Source organism: Podarcis muralis, chromosome Z, assembly GCF_964188315.1.
Source record: "Podarcis muralis chromosome Z, rPodMur119.hap1.1, whole genome shotgun sequence".
In the NCBI taxonomy this organism is placed as follows: Eukaryota; Metazoa; Chordata; class Lepidosauria; order Squamata; family Lacertidae; genus Podarcis; species Podarcis muralis.
Genome location: NC_135673.1, coordinates 23,112,231 through 23,132,046, shown reverse-complemented (window position 1 = coordinate 23,132,046; position 19,816 = coordinate 23,112,231). Strand labels below are relative to the sequence as shown.

General features: G+C 46.8%; 1 protein-coding gene across 4 annotated transcripts in view; it reads left to right on the top strand.

Moving 5' to 3' along the window:
• LOC114588860 (vascular endothelial growth factor receptor kdr-like) overlaps positions 1-18,877 on the top strand; it is a 192,683-nt gene extending 173,806 nt beyond the window's left edge. For all 4 annotated transcript variants that reach the window (XM_077922571.1, XM_028714546.2, XM_028714547.2 and 1 more), the window contains 2 exons: positions 5,794-5,894; positions 14,483-18,877. In XM_077922571.1, the coding sequence (XP_077778697.1) occupies positions 5,794-5,894; positions 14,483-14,681 (300 nt within the window). In that variant the 3' untranslated portion in view covers positions 14,682-18,877. The remainder of the gene's footprint in view (positions 1-5,793; positions 5,895-14,482) is intronic.
• Positions 18,878-19,816: the final 939 nt, after the last annotated feature.

Genomic DNA, 19,816 nt, shown 5'->3' with positions numbered 1-19,816 from the left:
ATGTGGCCAGCATGACTAAGCCACTTCTGGCGAAGCCAGAGGAGCGCACAGAAACGCCATTTCCCGTCCCGCTGGAGCGGTACCTATTTATCTACTTGCACTTTGACGTGCTTTCAAACTGATAGGTGGGCAGGAGCAGGGACTGAGCAACGGGAGCTCACCCCGTCGCAGGGATTCGAACTGCCGACCTTCTGATTGGCAAGTCCTAGGCTCTGTGGTTTAGACCACAGTGCCACCCACACCCCTGCATAATTCCTAGATGAGCACAGGTTGCCTATATGATTGAAGGCTTAACCACATTTACCAATTGCCCCGCTCTTTCCAGCTGTAAAAACTCTGTGTCTGAGTGGTGTTGGGGTTTTTGCCCTGGAGTCATGCCTGTGGAAACCTGCTCTTTAAAGCTGAATCAGACCAAATGTCAGTTCAGGTTTTCTGTAGATTGACATTTGCTCCGATTCAGCTTTAAAGAGCATGTTTTCACAGGGAAAGTTCCACGAGGGGGGGCAGCACTCAAATACAAAGCTTTTCACTGCCTAGAAAGAGTGGAGCAAAAGACAAGTGTGAATAAGACCTGATGCAGCAGCAGGAGCACTGCATTGCTTCTGCTTGCCACTGTCCTGCCCCAGCCCATCTAAGCAAACTGCAGTGACACTGGTGTGGGGAGAGCAGCTCTACTCCGCCCTATGTGGCTGCTATGTGGTTAAATTTATAGACTGCTTTGCACCATAAAGCACATAACACAAGCTCTAGTGAAATTGATTCAGCAAACTCTAAAGTGATAAAACCAGCCACACAAACTCTAGAAACTACCAAACTATTTCATCAAATATAAAAGTGATTTTACATAAATGACTCAGTTACACCACTGGGATAGCCTAACTAAACAAACATGTCTTTAGTAGGCACCTAAACATCATCACGGTTGCTAATAACAACATTTCTTGGGAAGGTGATTGAAAGGGCTGTGGCAGGGCAGCTCCAGGCCCTCTTGGATGAAACTTATTGTCCAAACCTATTTCAATCTGGTTTCAGACCTGGTTTTGACAGCGAGTCAGCCTTGGTCACCCTGGTGGATGATCCCTCTCTCAGGAGAGGGACAAGGGGACTACAACCTTGCTTCATTTGCCTGATATTTTCTCAGCTTTTGATACCTCCAACCGCGACATCCTCCTGTGAGATGAGTGTTTAACAGCAGTTACAGTCCCACCTGCAGGACTGTTCATTGGCCAGTTGGCATTTATGTTATGGGGTATCATTTTGTCCCCCTATTTATCATCTATATGAAGCTTTTGAGATCAGCCATTAGGGATGTGGAGGAAAGTGTCATCAGTATGCTGATGGCATGCAGCTCTGTATCTCCAGAACATCCGAATCAGGAGTAGCCATGCAGCCTCTGGACTAGTGTCTGGCCACAGCTGGATGAGAGCCAATAAACTGAGTTTAAACCTGTTTTTAACATGTGAAGTGCTAAACAACCTGGGACCAGGATATCTATGGGACCACCTTGCCCACTATATTCCTGCCCAGCAACTGTACTCCTCAGATCGGGCACTTTGGAGAGTACCATATGCCCCAGAAGTGTGCTTAGCCTGTACTAGAAATTGAGCTTTTAGTGTTGCAGCTCCAGCTCTCTGGAATCAGTTACCAGTCAAAATCAGACAGGCGCCTGTTGCAGGGAAGGCAGGAGGAGTCATGTAGGTCAGTACTGTCTGTGGGGCCTGTACACAGATTGGCAGAAGCTCTCTAGCCAAGTGTCTTCCCCAGCCCCTATCTTGACTTGGTGGGTTTAAGCCTGGGACCTTCTGCATGCAAAGCAGATGCTCTACTGCTGATGTTGCATTAGCTACATCTGTGTGTCATTAGCTGAAGGCTTGGGACTTTCTGAACACAAAATTGTCAGCGTGTAGAAGAAGGGGGAGCAATTCAGACCATCGTATGGAGGATAGGAGGCTTGATAACTCTTCCCTTGCAGACAGTACTGGCCTAGTTGGAAGTGGCTTCCTGCATTCCTAATGTATCATAATTTAGTAACGCACCTGTTACAAATATATTTGCCTGTGCGTTGTGTGCATATAAATAGTCATTGCTCTTCATCATGTTTTTTCATAATTAATTATTATGTAATTCACAGTGTCCTTAGAAGAGAGTAATAGAGGAGATGCATTTATCAGTTCATAAGCTGTCATAAGAGCCTGCTGAGTCAGGCCAGGGGGGCTTTCACAGGATGCCCACAAGCAGGAACAGAGAGTAACAGCACTCTCTGCTTCTGCAGTTTCTAGCAGCTAGTATTCAGAAACATGCTGCCTCTGACAGTGGAACATAACCAGCACAGTTAGTAGTCATTGATAGCCCTATCCCCCATCAATTTGTCTATTCCCATTTCAAAGCCATCCAAGTCGGCGTCTTATTTTCTTTCTTGGTTAGGATTGCAGTGTGTGAGTGATTTTTAATAATAAACAATAAAATTAAAAAGTGACCATCCTGATCGCAGCAACTTCACGTTTTCCAGGGCCAGAATACATAGAAATGTGTTTTGCCGGGGTCAGTTTCTGACACTTTGTTGGATGCTGCCCTCCAGTGCTCTGCAATGCATAGAAAACCTGAACAGGGAGACCAGAGACAGATGCCTTCCTGGGCATATTTTGCAACACAGATTGCAGGCACGGGGAGCAAAGGGGGGTTAATGTCCCCGCTATCCTTTGTGTGGTCAAGTGTGTGTAAGGGAAACCCTGCGCCCAAGGCAGAACTGTCAGTATAAAAGTCATTTGTCGTTTGGCCCTCTGTACAGCCAGCAAAAAAAAAATGAGATCATTCTGATTGCCATTGCAGCCTGAACACATGTTTTTATTTCTCTCATCGCAACTGTAAAGAATATATTGAACTTGTCAAAACCATACAAGCAGTGGAAAACCGTAATTATAGCCGCTGCAGTGAATAAGATACAAATTTTGATATGGTACCCACTAACCGATTGCCCTTCCTTGGCAAATGCCCAGCCTCTGAAAGTAAGAAGAAAAACTGTGCTGGATCAGGACAAAGACCCATCATTTTTTCACAGTGGCCAAACAAGTGTCGTGGGAAGCACAAAAGAAGGATCCAGGTGCAACAGCACTCTTCCCACCTGTGACTCCCAGAAACTGGTATTCATAGGAATTCCACCTCTGACAGTGGATGCAGAGCATCAGCCTTGGGGCTGGTAGCTGCTGATAGCCTTGTCCTCCATGAATCTGTCTAATCCTCTTTTAAAGCCATCCCAAGTTGGTGCCCATCACTATCTGTTAAAGAAAGAGAAGCAGTTATAGCTTGTGGGGACCTCACCTAAATGGAAGTGACACTAATCAGCCTCTATCCACAGCTACCCAACTCTTTCATAACAGGCTTTAAAACAGAGATGGGAAACCTCAGAGCTAGGCCTCCCTATTTGGCCCTCAGGATGCTCCCCAGTTCACCCCCACTTGGCATCCCTGCTCCTACTTTTGCTTGGTTGTAATGTGTGATAATGCTTTTTGATTGCTTGGATAGAGATAAGTGGGAGGGGGGTATAGAAAGCTTTGGCTTTTGCATGGCTGGAATGTAGCTTACTGTGCAAAGGTAAGGATTACATCTATTGATCGGACCCAGTTTTGCCTCTGCCTGCCCACAACCACTAGCATGTGGCCCCTCCAAAGGTTGTTCACAGTGGAATATGGCCCTTAGACTGGAAAAGTTATCCCACCCCTGCTTTAAACACTAACCCCCCTCCCCAGGAGAAATCCCTTCTGCTAAATATACCCAGGATTTAATACATGGGAAAGCCAAATGAATCAAATAAAAGCATCTTTGCTTTTTATATAATTAGCCACCCTCACTATACCATCTGTGTACGTTAATTTTATATGGTTTTTAAAACTTGCCTTTTCCCCTCACCCCAGCATTATCTTCATAAAACTAAGAGAGGAAATAATTTACAGGCTAACTGCAGAGTGCCAGCATTATAAATGAAACTGCAGCCAGCTGTAAGCCAGGTGGCTGAGAATGGGGAGGTTAAGCCATTTCTCTGCCAAGAATATCCTTGAATTTAAAGTAGAAAGTGGGCTCTCTAATCACAGGAGTAGATCTGTCTTAAAACCAGTGGGGCACTACCATTCTGAAGAAATGCTTTCTCCATGGAAGTATTTAAACCTAGCTTTCCTCTCATTCACAAGATCCCCCTCCCATCTCAGATCAATTCACTGAATGATTGCATGGATACATAATGGGTCACTGGTGGGTTCCCAGCTGAGCTGCAGTCTCACAGATGTGCCGTTTTTGTTGACAGGTGTCTCCATATGTCATCCTGTACACATGTGCAAGGAAATACGCATGGTTTCAGCAGCTTAGAAATGTTGTTGTGTCACAGAACTCATTACAGTCACTTATATGAACTACAAGACTATGTGGGGAGAGGGCTATGCTTTGTACGCAGAATGCCCCAAGTTCAATCTCTGGCATCTCTAAGTAGTGCTGGTAATGCCCCCCCCCCCAAAAAAAAACCCAGAAATCCTGAAAAGGTGCAATTGGTCTGTGTAGACTAGGGATAGCCAACATGGTGCCCTCTAGATGTTATGAACCACAACTCTCATCAGCCCCACTCATCCTCTCCAGTGGTCAAGGATGATGGGAGTTGGATTCCACATCTGGAGAGTCTTGTGTCTGATGTAGACAAGGCAGAATGATATAGGCCAATGGTATTGAGTCAGTATAAAACAGCTTGCTTTGTGGTTAAGTATGCCGATCAGAAGGTCGGCGGTTCAAATCCCCGTGATGGGGTGAGCTCCTGTTGCTCGGTCCCTGCTCCTGCCAATCTAGCAGTTCGAAAGCACGTCAAAGTTCAAGTAGATAAATAGGTACCACTCCGGCGGGAAGGTAAACGGCGTTTCCGTGCGTTGCTCTGGTTCACCAGAAGCGGCTTAGTCATGCTGGCCATATGACCCGTAAGCTGTACGCTGACACCCTCGGTCAGTAAAGCAAGATGAGCGCCACAACCCCAGAGTCGGTCACGACTGGACCTAATGGTCAGGGGTCCCTTTACCCTTTACCTATGCTCCTTGGACAAGGGACTGACTTTTGACAAAAGCATTTAGGGCCAAACTAGAAATGTGACACAGGACACCTGTGATCAGGATCTCTCTCTCTCTTTTTCTCTTTTACCAATTAACATCCCCACATGGCTCCTTTGAATATGATGGGCTTGGCACCTTACACACTGGTATTTTTCCCTTCGTGGTGCCAACTGGTGCTTGGGATGCGTTGATTTACTTTGGGGAAATGACCTGAAAGAGTCGATCCAAAACCCAAAAAAACCTTACCTACTACTTCAATCTTCAGAGGAGTTATGCAGATCTCCCAATTAGTTTAAAAATAAAATAAAGCAAGCAAGCTGGAAAACCTAATCATGGGAATTCTGCATTGCCCGGCTTTGCTGGCTGGGACTGATGGGAACTGTAGTCCAAACATCTGAAGGGCACCAGGTTAGAGAAGCCTGGCCTCAATATTTGGTGGTTCCCTAACCATGTGCTTAATGGTTCTGATGGTGTCATCACTAAGGGAAGAAAAGCTGTTTGCATTACAAAAATTCTAGAGGGGTGGAACTCTGCTTGGAAGGGTTAGCAAAAATTGAACAGCTGGTGTTGGATTCACTTCCTTCTGCTTTTTCTGCCACTGCCAGGCTGCATTTGCTATGAATCCAACCCTCCCTCGAGATTGTATTTTGAGCTTGAAAGGAGCTGTACAGTTAGAAGAAGCTAAAGCTTTTGTGTTTTTTCCCTTCTTTAGGAATGCGAGTCAGATAGCGGGATGGTGCTGACCTTGGATGAAATGAAAAGCCGGAAGAGATTGGAGATTCGTTCTTGGCCTTATGGAATCATGGCTTTGGCGTAAGTACCCCTGGATGAATACATAGTAGTTGATACTGGCCTGGTGTGCTTATCCATGGTTTATTTGGGATAACTGTGGTTTGTTTGGATGTGCAAACTCAACCCAGCAGAGTAGCCATGGTTTATTTTCTGCAAATAAAGTTGTGATATATAGGCATGGTTTTGTTGTTGGCTTATGAACCATGGCTTGTTTTAACTACGTTTTGGTATTATGTCCAAATCCTTACTTAACCATGGTTTGTTTGGCCACCCCACCACAGACACTCTCATGAGGCAAGAGCAGCTGGAAAACAAACCAAGCTTTGAAGAAACAAACTATGGCTTGTTACGTCATCTGTGAGCTGACTTGTGGTTTATTAAACAAACCACACTTAGCTTTACATGCAAATATAGCCATTGGCATCTTTTCATAAGCTAATATATCCAAGAATTGGTTTGTGATGAAATACAAGTTGTATTCATTCATTATTCATGTCTGGGGTCTTGTATAGAAAGAGGGAAAAGGTAACCCTCCTCTTTCTGACTGGCTGGAATGTGTCTTTGATGCCTCTTTCTACCCTGGACAATAGAGCTGGGTATGGCAGTGTGTGTAGACAGTAGCCTACAGTACGAAAGTAAAATTCACATTTGTGTCTCTGCCCACTCCTATCTCTGGTCTTGCCCATTAGCATGTGGCCCCTGGAAGGTTGCTTGGAAGGAAATGTGGCCCTTGGGCTGGAGTAAGTTCCCCATCCTTGGTGCATAAGGTTTGAGCCTCAGTTGACTAAATAACTGCACTCCTAAAGTTTATTTCATATATTTATGAGGATCATTCCATGTCATCGAAAGCCAACACCTAGTTAAGCCCTGAGAAAAATACAGCTTTGCATCTACCCACAAACTTGGAAAAAGCAGCTCTGAATATCTTCTCTTCTCTTCTCCGTGGCTTGCTGAGGCTGGCTGGGAATCAGTATGTCGCCCTTGTTAGCGATATCTCTCTTCTTATCAAAAACATTTATTCTGGACCTATTACAAACAGTCCTGCTTTACTTCTACAAGCCCTACGGAAGGCTTAGTGTGTTTTCCAAACCAGGGTGGCTCTTGAGGCTCCCGTCCTCTTTCCACCCCCCGCCAAATCTAGCTGTTTATTTGACTTGCTTTTGCTGAGTTGAAAGGGTGGAGGAGGCGGTGGAATTGGCAATGCTTAAGTGAAGAATTTGGAGAGTTTAGGGAAGACAAATACAAAACTCTGGGACTGGGAATCCTGTTGGACAAACAATGACTGTATGCTGTGTCAGGTGTTAAGAAAAGAGAAACAACATCCAAAGAGACAGGCTGAATATGAGTTGGGTGTGAGTCCTGTATCCTCCGTCCAGAGATATATCAAATGAATGGAAGGAAGATCTGAATCCTTTTCCCCTGAAAAGTGAGCTGTTTTCAGCAAGGGGCGTAGCATGGGGAAGGCCAGGGGGCCCATGGCCCTGGGTGCAGATTTTTGAAAGGGCGTAAGGGGGCGCAACCAGGCTCCCTCACTTGCTGAGCTGCACCCAGACTGAGCCTTCAGGGCTGGGCAGCAGCGGTGGCTTCTTCCCCTTGTGGCCGGTGAAGGGGCACCGCTGGCACTGCCTGCAGAGGCAAGAGGCACAGGCAGCCACCTCTGCGAATGGGGCACCACGGCTCTCAGTTCTGTCCTCATCACAGGGCAGCTTCGAGCCTCTTTCTCCTTCCCTCACCTCACTCAACTGTGGCTCAGACCAGCTCAGTTGGCAGTGAGGGCTTCGGCTGGCACAGCCACCTCTGCACCCTTGCGTACTCGTACTCCCCAGGCACTGAGAACCCACACTATGTGGCTCTTTTCAGCCTTTCCAGTGAATGGGTGGCAGGCAATGGAAGGGAGTGGGTCCAGTCCTGACCCCTCCCACCAAACATTCACTATATGTATCACCAGAAATGATTGACTGCAGCCCTGAGAAACTGTTGGAGAATTTCTTCTCTATCCCTAGATAAATTTTCCAAGGCTGAAGCAGGCTGACACGTAATACACACAGAGAGGAGAGGGCTATTGATGGCTGCTTCCAGGGCTCTTGCGCTCTGATCCTGCACACAGGTTTCCCACAGGCACCTGGTTGGCCACTGTGATAACAGGATGCTGGACTAGATTTGCCATTGGCCTGATCCAGCAAGCTCTTCTTATGTTCTTAGAGAAAATTTATATGCTGCCCTTCGTCCCCCTCCCTTGGATACATTCTCTTTTCCCCTCCTGGGCGAATTTTGTGAAATAGCCCCCAACATTTCTGTGCCCTCAAGCAGTATGGAGGATTTTCATTTGGCAATTTGTGCATGACTCTCGTCTGAACAGGCCTGCAGCAGTGAGGTAAACCTCAAGTTTACGTCTGCAGCAGGGCAGAACCACCTTGGTCGTCATACTCCTCTGAATTCCTTCAGCAAACCATTATTTGATATACATTGAAGTCTTGGCTCTGCCTTGTTTTTGTCATACCCAATTAAGCTCAGAAATAATTAGACCTAACGATTTAGCTGAGAACCAAGATATTCCCCAAGTAGGGCATAGCTGAGGTGCTTCAGGCATCAGAATGCCAAAGCATTCCAGCAAGGATACTGCCTTTGCCTCAGACGCATTTCTCCTGGCAAAATCAAATCGAACAACCCACCTCGACTGTGGCAGGCCTTCCTGTTCCAATCTAAAGTGTTAGGGGGCAAATCATAATCATTAACAGCTTCTGATGGGGCTCCAACTGGTTGTCCGAATCCTGCATTGAAGCTAAGGGACTTGCCTCAGGGACCATAGCTCACTGCTACAGCACACACACTCTGTGCCGAGTAGATTCCAGGTTCACTCCCCAGCATCTGCAGGTAGGGTTGAGAAAGACCCCTAACTGAAACCTTGCATAGCCATTGCCCATCAGTGTAACCCAGAAGTGGAAAGAGCTCAGGCTTGTGGAATATACCGTATTTTTTGCTCTATAAGACTCACTTTTTCCCTCCTAAAAAGTAAGGGGAAATGTGTGTGCGTCTTATGGAGAGAATGCAGGCTGTGCAGCTATCCAAGAAGCCAGAACAGCAAGAGGGACCGCTGCTTTCGCTGTGGAGCGATCCCTCTTGCTGTTCTGGCTCCTGGGATTCAGAATATTTTTTTTTCTTGTTTTCCTCCTCCAAAAACTAGGTGCGGCTTGTGGTCTGGTGCGTCTTATAGAGCGAAAAATACGGTACTTTGCTTTTTACTAGAACCCCTCAATTCACCAACTGCAATTAGCTGAAATTCTGAGCACATGCTCAGATCAAGGATTTGTTTTCAGTTCCAGAACTGAACTCTTGGCAACTTTATGCAAAAATCTGCTCCTGGTTTTCCTCCCAGGCTTTTTTACATTTTGGGGAAAATATGGCTTTTTTAGTTGTCATCCATAAACAACTGGGAGTCAGAAACCCTTGCTGCTGTACTGCAAATCACCCAGAGATATATCAGTAGTTCTTGATCTACATTTTGCCTACCATTAACACTTGATTAGAAGCCGCCCAGAGTAGCTGGGGAAACTCCATCTGGCATCGCTAGAATTTTCAGTGTTTGTACCACCTGTCTCTAGCATGTTAATACAGGCTGAGAGCATGTTCCAGGCCTTAAACCTTTACATCCCATTAATTGTCCCATGAAGCAGATTGTAGGGGAAATACCCATTGTTTCAACAACTGCATTCACTACTGCAAATTCTAATTCAACTTACAACCATTATTAAATCCATTAAGGGCCTTAAACATGCTTGCCCTGCAAAAAAATAAAAATAAAGCCTCATTAAACACCTATAAAAAGCCATAAAGCCCATTATAAGCCCCTGCAGCTCAATTACCGCAATTGTTACAGGACTCAGATGCAAGGTATAACTTGCTGCAAACAGCAAATTGATTGGGATGTCTTTCTTTGAGGGCTGCTGCTCCTTGTGTACAGAATTTTTAATGAATGGGAAAATCTATTAAGCCTGCAATCCTAGTCAATCTTATTTGGGAGTAAGCTCAATTGAACATAGTGGACCTTGCTCCTAAGAAAGTATGCATGAGCTCAAGCATTCTCATTCATAGGGTTTTGGAGCCACTATTCCAGACCTATGAGGCCACCATAAGGTCTCTGCCTTATTTACATATAAATCAGGGTTTTGCTTTAAAAATAAAAGAAGTGCTAAGTGCTTCCTCCTCCCACACCTTAACCTCCTCACAATCTTGCACTAGCCACTTTTCTCCATTTCCAGCTACAAAAACAACATCAGCCAAGAATAGGGGGAAATGGCTGGAACAATTGACTGTGGAGAAAAAATAACCTCACCTTTGCTTTATAGATGAGGAACACTTGAAAAGAATAGACCATTGGTCCATTTAGCTCAGTATTGTCCACACTGAATGACTGTAGCTTCCCTGGGTTTCAGACAGGGGATGTTCCCATCCCTTCATGCAGAGCAGGTGCTCTACCCCTAGGAGGCTTTGGTCCTCCTAGTAGGAAAGGAGATGCAAAGGGGGCTTCCAGGACTTCAATGGGAAAACAAAATGTGCATCTAAATTCATGTAAACAACACTGGCAGCATCTCAAGATTGGGTCAGTTGCTGAGCAGGGGAAGAACAAAATGAAATCTCAGTAAATACAGAAAGTTGTTAAGGGTTAGGAAACAAAGGCTGAAGAGTTGTCTTAATTTCAGGGTATGCAGCTTGGGTGAAATGAGTATTTTCTAGGATGGTAATTGCATTTCAAATCTGCCAGAGATAGTTAACCACACTCCTTGCCTCTGACCAAACTTGTCATCCCTCTGACTTGGGAGCAAATATTAAATGTCATTGTTTGAGAGGCTCGCTTTAAACATTAGCTGACAGACAGTGTCATTCCCAGATTTGACATGGTGGTTGGGATGAACCAGAAATGCAAGCTCCCTTCTTCCTACATACTGGGAGCTGACAGAGCTTAGATAGTCTCATTGTGTGGCCAGGCTAAGCCTTAATAACACTTCTTTTATTGGGCACAGCAAGACTCGCCCAGGCCAAGGGCCAAGTTACACCGATATTTTTGTGTTTTTCTCCATCCCCATTGACCAGTTTAATACCTGGTAAATTATAAAAGCTACTGGAGCTATGGAGTCAGCTGAGAAGAAACATCAGGGGTTACCAATGGCAGGGCGTGTGGGTGAGAAATAGATGAATAGTAACGTTTTCACATGAAGAGTTTAACAAAGAGAGGGGAGCAGCCAACTGCATTCAAGGATACAAACATGCCTATGATGCTCCAGGAAAGCAGGCTGCTATCCGCAGCTTGGGGAGCCTTGCGGGGAACTGCTGCAGGGCTCCCCAAGCTGCGGGTGTATGCCTGGCGCGAGGGGCGCTCTGCTTCAGGGCGCCCCTCGCGCCGGGCGGCAGGCTGCTATCCGCAGCGTGGGGAGCCTTGCGGGGAACTCCTGCAAGGCTCTCCAGGCAGCGGATGTGTTCCCGAAGCGCCGGGCGCTCTGCTTTCAGGGCGCCCGACGCTCCGGGAAGCAGGCTGCTATCCGCAGCTTGGGGAGGCTTGCGGGGAACTGCTGCAGGGCTCTCCACGCTGCGGGTGTATGCCTGGCGCGAGGGGCGCTCTGCTTCAGGGCGCCCCTCGCGCCGGGCGGCAGGCTGCTATCCGCAGCGTGGGGAGCCTTGCGGGGAACTCCTGCAAGGCTCTCCACGCAGCGGATGTGTTCCCGAAGCGCCGGGCGCTCTGCTTTCAGGGCGCCCGACGCTCCAGGAAGCAGGCTGCTATCCGCAGCTTGGGGAGCCTTGCGGGGAACTGCTGCAGGGCTCCCCAAGCTGCGGGTGTATGCCTGGCGCGAGGGGCGCTCTGCTTCAGGGCGCCCCTCGCGCCGGGCGGCAGGCTGCTATCCGCAGCGTGGGGAGCCTTGCGGGGAACTCCTGCAAGGCTCTCCACGCAGCGGATGTGTTCCCGAAGCGCCGGGCGCTCTGCTTTCAGGGCGCCCAACGCTCCGGGAAGCAGGCTGCTATCCGCAGCTTGGGGAGCCTTGCGGGGAACTGCTGCAGGGCTCCCCAAGCTGCGGGTGTATGCCTGGCGCGAGGGGCGCTCTGCTTCAGGGCGCCCCACCCGCCGGGCGGCAGGCTGCTATCCGCAGCGTGGGGAGCCTTGCGGGGAACTCCTGCAAGGGTCCCCACACTGCGGATGTGTTCCCGAAGCGCCGGGAGCTCTGCTTTCAGGGCGCCCGACGCTCCGGGAAGCAGGCTGCTATCCGCAGCTTGGGGAGTCTTGCGGGGAACTGCTGCAGGGCTCCCCAAGCTGCGGGTGTATGCCTGGCGCGAGGGGCGCTCTGCTTCAGGGCGCCCCTCGCGCCGGGCGGCAGGCTGCTATCCGCAGCGTGGGGAGCCTTGCGGGGAACTCCTGCAAGGCTCTCCAGGCAGCGGATGTGTTCCCGAAGCTCCGGGCGCTCTGCTTTCAGGGCGCCCGACGCTCCGGGAAGCAGGCTGCTATCCGCAGCTTGGGGAGGCTTGCGGGGAACTGCTGCAGGGCTCCCCAAGCTGCGGGTGTATGCCTGGCGCGAGGGGCGCTCTGCTTCAGGGCGCCCCACCCGCCGGGCGGCAGGCTGCTATCCGCAGCGTGGGGAGCCTTGCGGGGAACTCCTGCAAGGGTCCCCACACTGCGGATGTGTTCCCGAAGCGCCGGGAGCTCTGCTTTCAGGGCGCCCGACGCTCCGGGAAGCAGGCTGCTATCCGCAGCCTAGACACGGCTAGCAGAGCGCTAATCCCGAAGCTTGGGGCGTGCGGAGCTCAGCACGCCCCAAGCTTCTGGGCGCCGGCAAGGTCTCCGCTAGCCGTCTAGCGGAGACCTTGCCGGCACCCAGAAGCTTGGGGTGCGCTGAGCTCCGCACGCCCCAAGCTTCGGGATTAGCGCAGTGGTCCGCTAGCCCTGGGAGAGCCGCGCGACGTCGCGGGGCTCTCCCAGGACTAGCGGAGACCTTGCCGGCACCCAGAAGCTTGGGGCGCGCTGAGCTCCGCACGCCCCAAGCTTCGGGATTAATGCAGCGCTCCGCTAGCGGTGGGAGAGCTGGGTCTCCCACTGCTAGCGGATAGCTTCCTGAAGCCTGGAGAGCGAGAGGGGTCGGTGCGCACCGACCCCTCTCGCTCTCCAGGCTTCAGCGAAAGCCTGCATTCGCTCCATAGGACGCACACACATTTTCCCTTGCTTTTTAGGAGGGAAAAAGTGCGTCCTATGGTGCGAAAAATACGGTAACATATATTAGAAACTTCATGTTAATGAAACATTTTTATGTTTAACTGTGTATTTTTGTAATATTTTAAGTTGCCTGTTGTTGCTTCAGTTTTTTGTACACTGCTTAGAGATGTTTTTAATATATTAAACAATATAATTAATTAATTAATTAATTAATTAATTATCACCCTACCTGCAATTTCCAGCAACTGGTATTCAGAGGCACCCTGCCTCCACCAATAGAGGTGCCATCATGCTAGCAGCCATTGATGGCCTTTTCCTTCATGAATTTGTCCAATACTCTTTTAAAGCCTTTCACAGTTCACAGTCTTTGCCTCAAATGTCTCCCTTCCCAGGAGCAAGGATCTTACAGACCTTATTTAGCTAAATGGTAGAGCATAACCCTGCAGGTTCAATCCCAGGCATCTCCAGGTGCAGCTAGGACACACTCCTGCCTAAAACCCTGGATAGCCACTACCAGTCAGTATAGGCAGTTCTGAGCCCATGTAGAACTCTGACTGAATATGAGGCAGCTTCTTATGTTCCTAATGTTCCACTCAGAGTGGTTTTCCACCTGTGTTCTAGGCAGACACCACAAAATAATAGTACTATACAGATAATTCCTTTGCCTTCGGACAGGGCTTCCCAGGATGTTAGAGCAGTCAAAACAACAGGTGCTCACAGGAGAAATCTAGGATGCTACTGTACCTGTGATTTGGTAGCAGCGTATCCCAACCACCAACTGCCACCACCTCTTCTGTGCTGCAAACTATGGTTTGAATTCACATGAGACAACACTCAAACCCACAGGCTGAGCCAGTGTCCTTGGTAAACCAAGTGTGGCACGTCCCAGAATTCTCGGCAGCACACAATGGTTTGAGCTGATGTGGGGGCAGAAAGATATGAGATGAATTTATTCATTCATTACATTATATATCATTATATATCAGTAGCTCATGGCAATGTGTAAGGGTCTCACCATCCACATTTTATCCTCAAAGCCTCAACCCTGGAAAGTAGGTTATGCTGAAAACCCAGGCAACTTCATGGCCAAGTACGTTTGAACCTGAGACTCCTTGGTCTTAGTGTGACACTTTAACCCACTATACCATTATTCGGAACACAAATATTTTATGTCTTAAGGGTAGGGATGGAGGAGAGACTTGGTTTGGTTTGCATTTTAATGTGAACCTTCCTAATTCCCACTTCCATAAATAATCCACAAACCAAAGCACAGCTATCCTTCTTAATCCACGCCTCACTGGATTTTGCAATGTAGTAGTCCAACAAAAAATGTTATGAAAAATGTGTATGAAAGTGCTGGTTCGTTTTTGTGAGGACATTTTTGCTGAATTTTCAATCATTTTACCTCCCACAGGAGAAAAGCTATCAACAAGAGCAAAGAGTCTGTATTCTCGGAGAACGAGCGTGAGGCTGTGAAGTACCTGTCGGCAACACAGGTGAACGATGCCGTCCAGGAACAGTATGTTCTCCTGCCAGTCGATCCCACCCTGGAGTGCCACAGCCCACCTCCTGACTACAACTCAGTGATTCAGTACTCTGCTCCTCCAGTGTAATTGGCTCAGGGCTGATCTTCTTCATTTTACACATCTTTGACCATACAGTATATTCATCAGGCTTCCTATTTGTGCTGCCTGCTTAATGGAACCAGTGGGGTGGTTTTTTCGCACAAAAACGGGGATAAGAGATCACACTCTTATCCAGGTCCATCTGTCCAAGGTATTAAACCCCCAAAGCAGATAGAAGTCCTTTGAAGAGCAGCTGTCTTAAAGGGTATATTTCTGCTGATCTAGCTCTTATTTTCTAACCTTCTGCACAGCAAATTTGTTTAAAGAAGAAAAAATGCAGTTGTACCCATTGCATTGTCATTCTGTGGGGGCTTCTTTCTCAAAGCTTTGGGATATACACTGAAAATTCTGGTTCTGTTAACAGGGGCATATTCTTCAGGGATCACTTCTCTCACAGTTTCAGGTAGAAATAAGAATTTCTCTTTTCCTCATTTTTGGTTCCTTATTATCATTACCATATTTACATCTGCCAGAATCCCACCCCTTCCCTAGTCCACATCAGATTACAATTAGCTTGCACTGCAAAACAGGGCTGGGGTGGGATTCATATTTATACTGACAGCCAATGTCCTTTGTTCCTAATAAATAAAAGCTAATAAGGGAATAATTAGATGAGCTCATTCTTTTCCAGAGCAAACTTCCCTTCCCTCTTTCTCCCAATGAAAAGTCTGACAATTATAACTGTGTAACTGTCATGACTTCCCCCAAAGAACCCTGGAAATTATAGTTTAGGAAGGGTGTAGGATAATTCTCCATTGCAGATCCCAGGCCCCATCCCAGGCCCTTACTCATAGAAATCTCCCTTGGAGGAGAAAATGACCATTACATAACATCCTTTTCCCTGGCCTGTAGATTTGCCATTAGCTCCACTTTCCTCAAAATCTATTACAGAAAGAAATGGGTGTGAAAACTTTCATGGCAATGAATGTTAGTCATTCAGCAGGGACCAAAAAGACCTTTAGCCATCTAGGGTAGTGAGGTTCAATAGATCCAACAATATTGGAAAAACATAAAAAGAAAATATGCCTCAGGTGTTTTTGAGCCAGGCTAGGTCAAGCTGGAAGGCAAGCCTGTGACCCTGTGAAGCTGTGACTTTAAAAGCATCCTCTTAAAAGGTGTTTGGAAAGAAAATCTATTCGATTCTGGTAGGGATTTTTCAGACAGTGGCTCCAAAAAAGAAAATTGTATGCCTTGATGAGCAGCAAAAACATTTCGTTGAGAGGAAGAGAGGAGAGATGGCTATTTAAGGTGGGGGGGGGGGGAGTTGTATTCCAGTCACTATCTTGCATATTCTGATCAATAACATGTTTTCTTTGGCTGTGTAATATGAATGCTGTGGAGATTGTGGCTACTTCCACTTTGTTCCTGCTCCCCACAAAGAGGTGTGTTGGCTGCACAACCACCCCAGGGCATCTGCACCATACTGTGGTCCTGAAAGTCATTGTATGGCTCCCAGAAAGGTGTAGTTGCCGTTTCTCTGTGATGTCCTTCCCCCACTACACACACACACACACACACACACACACCATTCCAGTTAATGTTAACATGCAGCTCTCTTTTGGGAGATACCGATGCTGGTGTTGTAAGTCAAAGTATCTGCTCATTCCACACTAGCATTGAAGGAGTATGGGAAGATGCAACCAGCCACTCTCATAAATCCAGAGAATGGCACAGAATAAGGAACCTTGAGGCCCTTTCCTCAGAGGCAGAGCAGTGGAAGAAGTGCCCTAACCCTTTTGCCCAAGCCCCCAATCCTGAAACTCTGACAAACACATAACCTTCTAACAGGGTCTCTGAAAACTGGTTTCAGGACCAGCAGAAGAACATTCAGCTTTCTCAAGGCCTGCTGCATTCAGCATCTCAGGTGTACAAAAAGGCGGCACTGAGCAGAGACGTAGCAAGAGAGGTGCATGTTTGTGTTCTCCCTAAATTCAGCTAATTGGCAACTGAGAAAGGGAGATGCAGAAAGTGCCTTATGGCATGAGAGTAGGTGTGACCCTTATCTTCTTGCAGGCAGGTTGCCTACTTCACCTCTTGTTCTGGATCTGAAACCCAAAGAGGCCTTCATTGAACTAATATGGAATTGAAGAATTTGTGTAGTATGACTCTTCCCAAAGCAAGAAGCACCCCATCTGGACTCAGTGCCTAGTTTCTTGCCAGGAATGGTTCTGACTTTGGATTCATAGACTTCCTCACTGTTTTTGTTTTAACCAGTCTGTGTAACTACCTAAAAATGAACCTATATTACTTGTATTTTATTTACTAATATTTTTCCTGCCCTTATCTTCCTATTCCCTTAATTTAATTACTATGTGTGTGTGTGTTTCCAATTAAGCTGCTATATGAGATAGATATAATCCTGCAGAAGCAAAGCACCTGATCTCACTGGTAGAGGTGAGCCTTTCCTTTGCATAACCTCTTTTCTCCCCAAAGGTGCTACCAATATGTTTGACTTCTGCAGGATCTTGCTCATTGTGTTTAATCTGTAAACGCAGTTCTATATAGACTTTCATTTATGTAGCAACGTGTATAATTCTTATGTACTACCAAAGAGCAGGAAATCCCCTGGAATAAGAGCTTTCCATGGGTTTACTGAAAATGTCACTAACGCTTGCAGGACAGGCCCCAGTTTATAAGAATCTCCCCAGTTCCACAATTACTGCCAATTTGGCCGAACACCACCCACTTCCCCATCTTCCTTATCATTTTGGGGACGTCTTTGTTTTATTTTTAATGCCACCTGGCTTCTTTCAGAAAACAGGGAGCTATGTGAATCTTGTGGTGTTTGGATCAAAGAGCAAGAAAGACATACCGTATTTTTTGCACCATAACACTCACTTTTTTCCTCCTAGAAAGTAAGGGGAAATGTCTGTGCGTGTTATGGAGGAAATGCCTACGGGTGGCATGCCTACGGATTTTCCTCCTCTAAAAACTACGTGCGTGTTATGGTCGGGTGCGTGTTATAGAGTGAAAAATACGGTAACTGACCTTGTTCCCACGTGAGGCTGATCTCAATTGCAGGACAAAAAGAGGAGCCAGTTGCCCAATAGAAGTGTATATTTTGGTATCTTAAGACTACTCAGGGAATATTTTGTGACTTCAGAAGATACTCAGCCACCTGCCTTTGTGACCTGACAAACCTCAGATATGTTCAATGTTAATGAGTACAAACCTGTCTCTCTTTGTTCCAAGCCAGACCTTATGTTTTTTCACTCCTGTAGCAACCCTACATTACCAGAGAAGATAGTATTATTAACCTGTTTTGTATCCAGGGCCGGCTCCACCATTAGGTAGAATGACACTGAGGGGCACACAAAACTGTGTACCATGTGGCTGACCTGCACCACCTGCCTGCTGCCTGTGGAGTTTGTCCTGGCACTAGTGTTGAAGTTAAGAATTCAGCTGGCAGTCTAGACAGCTTTTGTACCTGGAAATGGGCGAGACACTGACACATGCTTCCCTTCAGGCAGCAAAATGTCTTCAGTCAGCCCTGGTTTTCTCCCCCTTTATACCATAATCAGCAGCTTCAGAAAAGACATTTGTTCATAGCCACAACCTATTCTTACAGTGAGATGATTCTTTCAGAAATATATTACTCGTCCTGCTCTAATTATATGTCGTTATCTGCTGCACTGACAAAAGCAATAATCACCCTATTTCCTGCCCTATATTTCTTTGGCCTTCTGCCTCTCGGTTGAGAAAGACACAGAGACAGAGAGAGACATTTGCTGGGAATCACAAGCAGGGAGAGTGCTGTTGGAACCATCTCCTGCTTGCGAGCTTCCCATTGGCCACTGTGAGAACAGAATGCTGATCCAAAAGGGCTCTTCATACGTCCTTAAATCTCCGGGCCTTGGTTGTGGGAAGACTTTTTATCAGGAACCGCACTGAGCAGAAACTCCCATAGTCTTGGGTTTCTTTTTTCTACTGCCCCATTTTCCCATTGTTCCTGAGTTGTCAGTACCATTAACAAATGCCTGTGACCCAAATAATGAGATGGCAGTGCAAGCAAATAAGTAAATGTCCCATTCTGCTCCAAACACTACAGAATGTACAGTGAGACCAGACCCTGTCTGTCTGAAGAATGCACTGGGGGGAAATCAAAACACCTGCTCTCATTATATATTCAAAAATGTATTGTAATTATTAACCAAAAATAAATAAATAAAAATAATTTGATTTTATACAGCCTTAAGCCTCCTTTGTGTCATATGTTCTCTATCCCAAGCATCGGATAGGAATTCCCATGTTAACTGAGGCATCAAAACAAACCCAATCATGATGCCTTCTTTTTTTTCTTCAAAGCCCCAGTTAAAAGCACTTTACACTATAGTGCAGGCCTGGTGCCTCTGGTTTGTTGGTAGATCTTTGGGTTCCACTAAAATACACAGATAGACAGAATTGCAACAGTAGCTCAGCTGCTTTGCATGCAGAAGACCTACATTCAATCCAATCATGCCCTGTTAAAAAGCTCAGCTGGTCCCTAGCCAAGAACCTGAGGAGCTGCTGCTAATCAGAGTTAGAAACAGGCTTTGTGGGTAAATAATCTAACCTAGAATAAGGCATCTTTCCTAGGAAGGAAGGTACATACTCAATGCATGGGGCCACAATGCAGCATTGGACTGCTATAGTTTTCAGTTTAGTGCTATAGTTTTCATCCAAAGGATGTTAGAAGTGGGAGGGGGAAGCACACAAGGACATTGGAAACAGAATCAAAGGCAGCCTCTCAAAAGAGCCTGTTATGTGACCAGCAGAACAGGAAGAATCCACTTGACGGCAGAAGCCTAAAAGGACTCAATGATTGGGAAGCCACAGTGACAAGAAGCATAGCAGGGTCCTCAAGCAAGAAATCAGGTCTTCTCACAGTTGTGGGTGTCCCACCACTTGGTGGGCAGCATATGACCCTTGTCAAGATCACATGGCTAAATCCAGACCAATGCCTTTACAAAATGAAGGCTGTTAAAACAAGGAGGGTGCATTCATGGGTACAAAAATGGTGGCAGCACATCAGTATGCTGTAAGCAGGGCTATTAAAGATTTAATATTGCATTTCCCCATTGTAGCTCACATGAAAACCATCTTTTTATAAAAGAGTAAAGACTGATTTTCAATATGGTATGCCA